This window comes from Leptinotarsa decemlineata, unplaced genomic scaffold (assembly GCF_025532065.1).
Source record: "Leptinotarsa decemlineata unplaced genomic scaffold, Ldec_3_MD MMD2_tig00026317_RagTag_RagTag, whole genome shotgun sequence".
NCBI classification, from domain to species: domain Eukaryota; kingdom Metazoa; phylum Arthropoda; class Insecta; order Coleoptera; family Chrysomelidae; genus Leptinotarsa; species Leptinotarsa decemlineata.
The window spans coordinates 3,398,170-3,410,856 of NW_027412686.1; the positions used below are offsets into that span (position 1 = coordinate 3,398,170).

At 35.2% G+C, this 12,687-nt stretch overlaps 1 protein-coding gene across 4 annotated transcripts in view; it reads left to right on the forward strand.

The window, feature by feature from the left end:
• Positions 1-12,687, forward strand: part of IRSp53 (Insulin receptor substrate 53 kDa) — a 507,262-nt gene that overhangs the window by 482,259 nt on the left and 12,316 nt on the right. For all 4 annotated transcript variants that reach the window (XM_074181873.1, XM_074181874.1, XM_074181876.1 and 1 more), the window contains 2 exons: positions 2,394-2,709; positions 5,973-6,102. In XM_074181873.1, the coding sequence (XP_074037974.1) occupies positions 2,394-2,709; positions 5,973-6,102 (446 nt within the window). The remainder of the gene's footprint in view (positions 1-2,393; positions 2,710-5,972; positions 6,103-12,687) is intronic.

Sequence of the window (12,687 nt, forward strand, 5' to 3'; positions counted from 1 at the left end):
AACGTTTTTCCAAATGGATCTGATCTACAGCGATTCAAATCCAATGTGAATCACTACTTTCGCATAAGCACCGCTTTGAGAGCGCTTTGAAGATTTTTCTGTAGTGCTTGTGTTTCTCCATTAAAAAAAATTATATGAGAGAAAGTACTCACCTACAGAACTATTATCTATGTGGAAGAAAAAGTAGAAATAGAAGTGATGCGTATGAACGCTCTTGTAACATTGTGACAACGATTTCAAAATGAAAGTAAAATATGTGAAAGAAAAAGTTTGGTGAATGAATCAGCTCTAAGTTTTGGAGGTATGTCAAGGATAACTCTAAAACTAGAACAAGTGAAATGTCAAGAAAAATCTGTTACTATTCAAGATGAAAATAATTTGAACTTGACATGCCTTTCTTTGGTAAGTAATTTCAGATATTGTATATCATGGAACATAATTTTTGTACAGACTGCTAATAACTATACACCAAAGCAAAATAAATTTTAGTTTGGTATGCTTATTCACCATCAATAATGAGTTTGCAAATTATCCGTCAACTTTCATAATATTAAAATATATTAGAATTGAAGGGGTTATATTTTTAGGAGTGATTAATTTTTTGGGAAAGAAATCCATTTTTTTGTATCAGATGGAGTAGTAGAAAGCCAAAAACTTTCTGTACCATAAAATATATTACTTTCAACATAATTTATTTTCACTTTTTCATGATATCAGTTCATCACATTGAAATATTTCATTCAAGACAATATCACTCCAATATTCATTAACTGATTACTTCCTCTTGCAAAACTGTTAACGATACTGCAAAAATTGGAAAAATATTTTACGAAACAAAAAAAGCTTCAGATGAAATTTCAGTTAGCAAAATTGTACAATTTCGTAAAAATAATTTCTATTTCATACAAATGCAATAATTGTAAATAAAAAATCTCAATACTGAATTGGAAACCATGAAACTGTAAAATAGATGATGAACAGTAACTTTCAGTATATAAATATCTTAAAAATCGATCAGTATAGAAGTTAGAATGTACTATGTGGACAGAAATTCACATTACAGGTGTCTGCTCGATCATAGTATTTACGTCGGAACTGTATGCAGAAATAAAAATAGGTTTATTGGTTTCGTCAGCAAAAAAGTTACTGATTATAATATCGATAGAAGTCTAGCAGAAAGTAATTGTACAATCAACTACAATGGCTCCAACTCCATAAGTATGTGGTATTGATGTGTGTTTCTGAACAAGTGGAAAATAATCCATTACACCGCATCCATTCAACGAAAATGATACTGATGAAATATCCAAACAATAAAATTATCTGCATGCATGCACTCTCCGGATGTTACTTATCCGTTCTTATAATGAAGGAAAAAAAAATTTATTGAAATTTCAAATGATTATCAGCTAACAGTTTCGTAGTTGAAGAACGAAGTGAGAAAATACAATGCTAACAGATTGGACACTTCAGTAGTTTAAATTTCACATCGTTTTAATTAACTATTGGGAATAAACGTTTCAATTTGCATTCCATTGAATATGGAAGGTTGCATGCCAAAAGATAGCAAGAACTTTTGATATGTTTCTGAATTTCTGCCACCACTCAATTTGTGCTGGGCTAGCACATCAGTTTAGTGAAAATAATTCACGAAAAACAACTCTCTTTGAGACTTCAGTCGGTCAATATTGCAGTTATGTCATAGCCTAATATAAAATATTCTGTGAATTAGCGGAAATATATAAATATCTATGTTATTGAAAAAAACTCACTAAAAACTTATCCAAAAAAACATGTGAAAATCTGAAGAAGTTTCAGCACAAACGGAGCGCATCATATACTGTCCAAACTGCGATGATTGAAAAATGATATATGTGAAAATTTGAGTGGAAGGAACAAAATTCAAGCGATTCAAAATCCCAGTATTCAATAATTTTCATTTGCCTTCATGTAGAAGAATAAACTATAAAGAATCATAAAATATATTTTTTTAGGATTGAGTCACTTTGCTCGTATAATGAACTAAGTTAACTGTTACAGAATACAATGATTTCAAAAGAATTGTCGAATCTATAATATCATCCTATTTTCATTAATTTCAAATATGATGCAGAGTTGTCTTACTAATTACCAAGCGTACTTTATTATTCTCAATTATTTCTCTCAGAAAAACGATAAAATATTTGAGAACTTTGTAGCATTTATTTGACCTATAATCTTGGGATTTCATCAAATTATTATACACTCACGTTCTGCTTGGAAAAATTTGTATAATTATTGAATAACACAATTTTTAACGAATTAAACCTCTCACTAGACTATTCAACAGATCGTGTGATATTTCTACAAGCCACTGAAATGAACTCTGATGAGTCACAAAATATTTTTTTTAGATTCGGCGAGCGATAGGTTCTAACAACATTCCGCCGCCAGCCCTTCCAGCACCAGTTCCCACTCCGTCACTGCCTCATTCTAAGACTGGTCTCACGCAATCTCACAGCACATCGTTTTCATCGAAAAACAACATGGACACGTCCACCTTCCAGTCTCCGTACTCAACCACGGGAATAAAATCATCAGCATCGACCTACAACTTTTCTGCGCCACCTAGCGGAGCCTACTCCACCCATCCTGCACCGTCTCGATCCGACCGGCCCACGGCTGTAGCCCCTCTGCCATTGCATTTGCAGACCAAGGGCGGTAAAATTGGTGAGTATTGAAAATTATACCACACAGGAAAGCTGAATAACCAATTTTAGACATATCCGACCACAAAAACTTTGAACTTTCCGCTGGAGGGATTTGAGAATTTATTGTAATAATTCTTTTATAGGTAACTTTTATGTGTAATAGTTGAGATGACTCTGAGATGACCTACCTCACCTTCCCATTCAGCAATGTTCCTCATGAACCCAATATAAATCCAAACAAATATCGTGAAATTGTAACAAATTACTCATCAATAACAATTTGAATGCTATTGAGATTTGTCTGAGTTTGATAAAGGTCATATGAAAGTTTATTTTTCTGATTGATTGGGCCGTTACTTGATGAAAATCTATAGTAATTTCAAAAACTACACCTCACGATTTCAACTCCACAAACTTTCTGAAAAATATATTACATGTTTCGCTAGCACAGTGGCTTTGTCAAGTGATTTGAATACTTCGAATTGTTCTTACATTAATATTTATATATTACAGGTAACCATAATTTAGACTACCTTCAAAAAATTATCTAAACCTCTACCTGAGGTACCTGTTCAATTATGATCACCTGAAGCATATTACCTCACATCTACATCATAATTCATTCTTGGTTTTTTATAAAACAAGTTCAATAATGGTGATCTATTTAAATCTAATTGGTCATTCATCAGAATTTTCCATTGCTTCCAACTGGAAGTATTCAAATCACTTGACAAAGCTACTGTGCTAGCGAAACATGTTATGATATATTTCTCAAATGAAGTTTGTGGAGATCAAATCGTGAGGTGTAGTTTTTGAAAAAAATGAAAGTTTATTATTCGCTAAATTGATATATGTCAGTCACGTAACATAATAATCTTTCTCTCGGATTCGAAGGTAGGATACTCTCGAGCGCTGCATAATACTATTCAACATCGAAGAATATATGTTCATATAGCTTCATTTAATCTAGTAATTCTTAAAAAACTTGTTGAAAATAAACCTCTCATTTTCTGCTCCCTTGTTTTTCTGTCACTATTGATGTAGCCAATTGAAACAAAAATCAGCCAATTAAAACAAAAATCAGGCAATATGTAGGAAATTATACTAATTTACTTTTCCAGCGGTAACACTTGACCTATTTTTGTTATTAATTTTTTTTTTGTTATTCATAATAACAAAATGGTTGAGGTTTTCGCGGTCCAGGTTTTTAGTGACATTATTTTTCGGGTTCGAAAGCCGTGGATTTTTAGATTCCTTCCTGAATTTTTGCTGGCGCGAGTGGCTAGCTTTCTGAAGAAGCTAGGTTCATACATTATAACACGTATTGATGCTGCGTCAGGTAGTTTGGTGTGCTAATACCTATACCAGGATCAGGTGATTTGACGTTCATTGGCTCTTTTCTATCTGCTGTCATGCTGTTCGCTATCCTGGAAGTTCTCAGAAAAGGATTCCATATTCGATCGAGGTTCACCGCTTCTTCTTTTCTATTGAGATTATTTGTGTATTTGTGGATCTCTATTGCCTCCTGTACCAGTCGGCTATGATATCCCTGGTTGGGGTCAATAAGTTCTGTCTTTTCAAACAGAATCATGTGGTTTTCTTCACTGATTGCGTTTTCTGTCAGAGCTGACTTGTCTATAGTTTCTTTCATGCTCCTTCAGCCTTCTTCACATGGATCTTTTGATGGTTCCGATATATACCTTCCCACAAGTACATGGTATGCGATAGACCCATGCTGCTAATAGTGGGATCCTTTTCTCTTTTGCCGATCTTAGGCTTTTTTGCATCTTCCTGGTGGATTCAAAAACTGTTTTAATTGCATGGCTACATTACGTGGATGACACCTTCGTTATCTGAAAATATGGAAAAGATGCTCTGAACCTTTTCCTGAACTATTTGAACGTTCAACACCCAAGCATCAAGTTCGTCATAGAGACTGAGCAAGATCAGCAGTTAGCGTTCCTTGTCGAACGATGTGATGCTAGACTAATCCATAAAGTGTACCGAAAACCCACGCACACAGATGGGTACCTTGCACGCACTATCGAAACACCATCCTAGCCATAACACAGGAGTCATCTCCACTCTAACGTAATGGGCTCTGAGAATATGTGAACCAGGGCATCTAGAGGAAGAACACCTTCGAATGACCTTGAGATCAATTGGATACAGTGTATCCGAGATTAACAAAACCATGAAACTGAAGAGACATACGGTTCAAAGCGGGGAAAAGGAGCACATGGTTGCACGCGCGGATCTACCATTTATCCCTAGGATCACAGATATAATTGGAAAACTTTAATGGAAACAAAACATTAAAATAGTTCTCAAACCCACCAGGAAGATACAAGAAAGCCTCAGATCGGTAAAACACAAAAGAGACCCACCATCAGCAACAAGGGTCTATCGCATACTGTGCACTTGTGGGAAGGTATATATCGGAATCACCAAAAGATTCATGAGAACAAGGCTGATGGAGAATGGAAGAAACTGCAGACTAGGTCAAACAAACAAGTCAGCTGTAGCAGAACACGCACTCAATGAAGGAAATGACAGCATTCTATTTGAAAACCTAGAACTCATTGCCATTGTCGACTATGGTATCCTTTACCATAGTCGCCTTGCACTGGAGGCAATAGAGATCCACAAATACACAGATAACATCAACAGAAAAGAAGAAGCGGTGAACTTCAATCAAATATGAAGTCACATTCTGAGAATTAGAAGGATAGCAAACAGCATGACAGCAGGTAGAGAAGAGTCAATGAATGTCAACGACAAATTACCTAATTCAGTTATAGGTATTAGCACTCCAAACTACCTGACACAGCATTAATACGCGTTACGAAACTGCAATTTCCAGTCATCAGATAGTAATCCAGAATGTATAAATCTCTAAAGAAGCTAGCCTCTCGCGACAGCGAAATCTCAGGAAGAAATTCTGAAAATCCACTACTACTATTCCGTCATTCATTCCAAGGAACAAATTTGTTTATATCCAGGGAGTTCTGAACTTAGTTCCAGATAATCAAAAATAATTCGTGAAAAAAATGTTTAATGAAGAGGATTGATTTCCTAGAAAAAATGTTTTTAATTTGTTTTTTTTTATTGATTTGGGGATTTGGAATTTTCATTCTTTCTGGTATCCTTGAATGCTAGAAACCTATACTGACTATGTTGAGATATTTTCAGAGTAAATAATATGTACGCAGTAGTCAATAAACAAATACCCAGAAACTACCCCTCTACGTAGCGATAATGTTTAAAACATTTTCTTTACAGGCGGTCCAGTCGGTAATGTTTCTCTCCACAGCAGCAACGACTCGGGCTTCTCTAATGAACCTCCGCCACAGCCGGAAATTGATTATTCCGACGACGATTCAATTCCTGGACACACGAAATTACCCAGCCGGTAAGTTGTGTGCACGGCGGTTACTTTTAGGGGTGGATGCAAATTTCCCTGGATCAGATACGAAATCACATCGAACGAAGATTGCGAAATATCCCGGTCGGGAGGAAATAACCTTTATTCAGATATACGAGATCAACAATTTTGTTGGCGACAAATATTACAGCTGCAAAAAAGTTTGATCTATTTAGACCGAGGCTACAACTTATTCTAGTATAATTTCGATATGCAATCAAGTAGCAGCAGCAATTCATAATCTCATCTTTTTGGTTGATGACTTGGTAACAAATACCAGATCCGAATAATATTCTCTGTGGTTGATGAAATAAAATTTGCTTGATAGGACCATTAGGTAGTAATCATTTCGGACTTTCATAGTTTGAAAAGAATGACAGATTGGAAATCCGGAGTAGAAAAATCATCACATGAGAATAATAAGATAACTATGATTGAAGACAGTAGACATTACCCGATACCAATTCTGATATATCAGTAAATCTTCAATTTCTTCTACAGTTTACTTTGTATTGCATTTCTCGTTACTTTCTTTTGTTTAGGTTAGGTTAGGTCCAAAGTGAGTGGGTCTATTCGACCCTCCACCGCAACCCGCAAGGGTTTTTTGTGGCTCGTACCTATTCACACTCGACCAAATAAACATAGTTTCTCAACGAAGCCCATTAGTTTGTATGGTGAGTTGTCTTTCAGGTGATATGGTAAGAGTACGGCTCTGCCGAACTCTAAAAACCTGATTCGGTTCCCAGCGGGGCTGGCACAAAATATTTGCTCTGCTGTTTCATCATTTTCCAAACAGAGGCGAGACACACTGTCTTCCGACAGTCCGAGTCTCTGCATATGACAATTCAAATGACAGTGACCTGTAAGAAGACCTGTTAGACATCATAGTTCATCCCTACTGTATCCAACAACTGTTTGTTATCAAGCTTCGAGGGGTGAATAAACGCCTTGGAGTGAGCCAATCCTGAAAGATTATGCAAGAAGTCCATAAATCTTCTTGTCATCCAGGTGTTCAATTTCTGTTTGGCAAAGACTAAGGGTTTATTTGAACTACTTCTTCGACTTCAGCATCCAAATGAAGACTATCTGCTTCAAAACTGATGAGTTGATCCCGTTGTGTGACTTCGATATTTTCAAAGATTTCTAAAAGATGCTTCAAATTCTTCACGTAGAACGTGTTTTGTAAAGGCTGAATCATTGAAAGTTCAAAAATTTCAATGATGATCTATCTGAGACAAATATCTGTTCTGTCAACTGTAAATATACCTCACTCCTCATCACTGGAGTAGGATCTCGTTATTAACGTCAGTGGCATTCCTAATGATATTATCTGTTCTCAGAGTACTCATAGATTTTTGTCCTTTGATATCATCAGAGGGAATTATTTCAAGATTTGTTTTGAATTATATCCCTAATTGTTCCTGTTTCCACACAATCATTGTTGTGAATCAATTTGACTTCCAACTACTCATCAATTTGAATGGTTCAGTCATATATTTCGTCACATTTTCACAGTTTATTTATTTCAGACCACAATCTTTGTACTTATTCCAGATCATGGAAATCCACATCTCTATTCCCCTAAATAGTTTTTGTTATTATTGTATCAGTACTTTTTCTCCAGTTCTCTTGTTTAGGAAAACCCTAGTTGTACTCATATTAATTACCAAGGTTCTCCTTCAGATTTTGGTATCAGTTCTTTCATTAGTAGAATTCATTCCTGAAAGACATGTATTCTCTCTAGTGTTGCAAAACTGTACCTTCTTCTGAAGCGTTGATGATTTGTTGTCTATCCCCTGAACGCAATGGTTTTGTTCTTATGGGCTGCTCTTCCTTGTTACAAGAGCATCTTGCTTTGCTACTACGGTTGATTGATCCCTTCGTATATTATGAGGCTTTAGCAGTTCAAAAATCAATCTGCAATTTTTCTACTGTTGAAGCAACGTCTCGAAAAATTCCATTTTCATTCACACTCCAGGGATTCATATATTCTTCAACTTGTTGATGAAGGTACGACCTTCAGTTGACCTCATGCATTATTTTGAGTATTGAAACTAGTTCAATTCAATCAGTCTTTCGATACCTGCCCTTATTTCTGAAAGACCTTTCATTTTATCGTTTCCTGAGTGGAACTGGTACATTCTTGTTCGCTTCATATTTCAGGGTTTCTGCAATCCTCTGATATTTTTTTGTTATTTTTCGAATATTATACATTATTTCTAGTACTTCATCTCGAAGAATCTCGCAGTTTAAGAACATGTCCCACTGAAAGTTAGAGGCTTCAGGTTGTTTCGTGTGATGGTCTGCCCATACAGTGCCGGTATATAACCGAAAGAAAGAGCCAGGTGAATGATATCTCCAATTTTCTAAGTACCGAATATACCTGTGAAACCCATTTCTGAGGTTCATCAATGATTTGTGGTTTGATAAATTGGTTAAGGCTTTCGCGGCCGATATTTTCAGTGTTACTTTGAGGTTTCTTTGAGAAAAGCTAGTGGAGTGGTTCAGTATGGAGTATTTTAGAAGATCATTTTACTTGTGGGTAGGTACCTTGCTAAGTATGAATGATTTTTTTCAAACATCATTCAAAAAAATCAGATAAAATCATCAAAAGGCGCTGTTTCTAGTTCAAACATTCCAAAAATTGGCCAGTTTATTATCAAAACTCAGGAAATCAGTTACCATATTATCAATTACTTTCGCCTCTACTCTTCATCTGAAAGGCGATGTTTCTAGTTCAAACATTCCAAAAATTGGCCAGTTTATTATCAAAACTCAGGAAATCAGTTACCATATTATCAATTACTTTCGCCTCGACTCTTCATCTGAATTGAACTACTGCTTGAATTATTTCAACTCATCAAGAAATACCTTGACTTTCCTAACCAAAAAAATACTATCGATATAATATCTGTGTCAATGGAAACTGAAGCAGATATTAATTTTTGTTATGACTGTGTCGAAGCTATTTTCCGAATCTGTTGTCTATTGTCTGCAGGTTTTTATTGCCATACGTTCCATCTACTACTGCGGAGGACATCATCAAAGACAATGAAACAACGGACGAAGTATTCTGATTGGTTCCGAGTAACTATTGAACTGGTTTTACTGTCCGACGTCTTAGACGAATCGTCAGGCATAAGATCCTGGAGACCACGACCCACAAATCCGTTGAATACCTTAGACACAGTTATCTCCGATCATAAGAGGTTATAATCTTTGTCTATCAGTAATTTAAATAATTCGATAACTGGATAAGTTTCCAAAAAAACTTCACTAACAAAAAAATCTGGATCCAATGAAATTTGCAATCATTCAACACGCTGAGTTCCTAGTCCAATTTGTGTTGTTCCAATGCATGTGTGGGATAGCGATTTGCAGTTAGGCAGTTTACTTCACTACATTGCGTTTAGCTGTGATGTAATCTGGATAGCAATTTTCTTCCGGGCCGGTTGACTCTCATCCACCTTTACGACTGATTGAACCCTCGCAATGTTTTCGTCCGATATATGGCTCTGAAATTGGGCTTTTATGCAGGACAGGACAGTTTTGTGTTTCGGTCGCATGGAAAATAGTAAATGAAGTGTTTTTCAGTCACTATAAAAATAATTCATGTGAGAGTGAATAATATAGTTTCAGATAATTTATCAAAGTTGAAGAAAACGACTGCCTAGTTCAGTAAGCCATTTCAATTTGAAATATACTTGTACAGTGTAACTAGCAAAATTCGCATACTAGGGGATTTTTTCAATTGATAGCTTCATTAAAAATTTCACTGACATCACTTTTTACTTCTGTCGAAGTACAGTGTCTATTTATTGAAAAAAAAGTTCAAACGTAGGATTATTTTTCAAAACACCAAAAATATAAAACAATTGTTCTAGAAGCAATTTTCAGCCCATATACAAAATTTCAGTTACTCGGGACATTTTTATTCATTTGACCGTTCTTTTGTAAAGTGCACTACTATTGTACCGCTTTCGCAATGCTGTACGCCAGACATATTTCCTCTGGAGTAATATAATTTGAGTCTGAGTTTTTGTACAGATCCAAATAGTGCTATCAAAATGCGAAGTTTTATTTCTGACAATATACGCTGTCTATTCAAAAAATAAGGTGAATTTCAATTTTCCTCATAGGAATTTATTTATCCGTCAATTTCTATTTTGTCCCCTCCAAATTAGTCCTCCTCAGATATATTCCACTCCAGTGTTTTTTCAATAGTCAAAGTAAACGTCGCGAAACGTCGTCTTTCCATGGGTCTTTTCATTATAGGGAACAGAAAAAAGTTGCAGTGAATACGGTTGCTGAGGCTTGATTAGCAGTTGTAACATCGTGATGCAAAAGCCAAGATCTGTTTTTCTACAACATCGAAAGTTTTCTAGACATTGCTTCTTGCAATCAGCGCATATAACTCCAAGACAATACTATTAATTGACAGTATGGCGATTTGACAAGAGCTGATGTACTACGTCACGTAATCGAAGAAAACAGTGAAAAAAACCTTGATATTTGATTGAACTTGGCGTGCTTGTTTTTGTCTTGGCTCTCTGTCATTGGAATGATTGGAATTTAGTCATAATTTAGTCATAGTCGATGTCATAACCAATTATGACCCTCTTAGGCAAATCTAGATCACCATTTACGTCATTCAACGATTCCTGAGCCATTGCTCAGGAAAGAATAGCCACCGCTATGCGACGGTTTTTTTTGATAAACGTCACTGCTACCCGCTTCATTTCTGAAATTTAAAAAAAACTGCATGGTATAAACCAACTGATATGTGTTGAGGCGTCCAGGGTGTGCGTCGTCATTCACATCTTCCTAACTCAGAGAGAGTACAATCACCATATGCCACTGTCTACATTTCCGAGCATTCAATCTCATTTTTTCCACAGAGTTTGATGCAAATTCTTTGATCCATTTTTTTTTTAGATAGTCAAACATGCAGGACTCTCATAATTTTTATGCTTCTCACCAACAAACTGATCATGCAACAGGTATACCAACATGAAAAAATGAAAAATCGCTAATAGAATGTATGTAGCCTACGAAATTTGAACATTCACCTCATTCACCTTCAAGTAGAACATTGATTTTTATTAAATTCAAATGTATTCTTTTTTCGAAAATAATATTTCATGGAATAGCAATATTTTGAAGAATATGTCTCAAAACTGAAATATTTCATAAATATTGCATAGAGTGTTTTTCTCCAAAAGTGGTGAAATGTACAATAATGTACAAGAAATGAAAATTATCTCAAGAACCTAGCTGAAATTTGAATATGGGCTGAAAGAGAAAATGCAATCAACCCCCGTTCGATATTTCGGGAAATAACATTTTCTATTTTTTTTTCTATGGGAAAAAATTAAGGTTTGTTATATTTCATCCCTATCGAAGATTGATGCTGATATCAAATTTCGAATGAAATGATCGATAATAAGATCTATGTGATTTGAACTTCATTGTTACCACTGTACTGTTTGAAAATGTACACTATTGACTTATTGTCACCACTGTATATACATTGTCGACAAAATTCATTTGCAATCGAAATTTGTTTATGATAATGATTTCAGTAAATTACTGCAGGTGGACAATACCACCTACAAGCATTTTCTTTGTTCTGAAAATTGCATAAATATCTTGTAAATACCTGTTCAGGTATCAGCCTGAGAAAAATCGATACGCATTTGCCATATTATACCCTGTAGAAAAGCAGAGACATGAATCTGTCTAAAAAAATCTGTTTAAAATCTGTTTTTCCGTTAATCAGCTGTCACTTTCAAATTAATTTATTTGAGTATTATAGTTTCGGAAACATTTCACTGACTTTTTAATAATAAGAGGCCTAAAATTATTCCAAAACGAACACTTTTCCTATTCACGAGAATCGTCATACTCTTCATCTCCTGAAACGCGTGCCGAGAAGAGTAATGTGGTTCTGATGATTGGGAAAATTCTTTGTTTTGAACTTTTCAATAATCCATGATGATCATAAAAATATCAAATGCATATGTTTGAATTATCTTAAATTAGTGTTCATCAATATACGGTTTCAGAAAGGAAAAATCAAAATGAAATTCAAACTGTGCATTCCAAGAAATCACGCCTGCATTGAATTCCACTCTTCATGTCACTGGCAATACTCCTATGTAAAATTGTCAATATTTGAATTTATATGAAGCTTGAGACTTTGATGTGCACAAGTTACGTTATACATTTATATTGCACACTTCATAAAATATGTTCGAGCGAGCTTCATGTGATTCCACACGAGTTCGCCGAATGCGATTTAAGATATCCACTGAACGCATACTTTACTATAGAAAGAAATCTAAGTCTTTTTGGGAAAGAAAGTTTTTGGCTTTCTACTACTCCATCTGATACAAAAAAATGGATGAGAGAATCTTCCAAAGAAAGGAAGGATTAATCAATTTGAATATAAGTAACTCTATACATGGATGTGTAGATCATGCAAAGAAGTAACTTTCAGACACAAACTGAAAGAAAGTCCTCCTGAAACAGCTACTTTCATATAAACATTCAAAATCGTAATTCATGAATGAA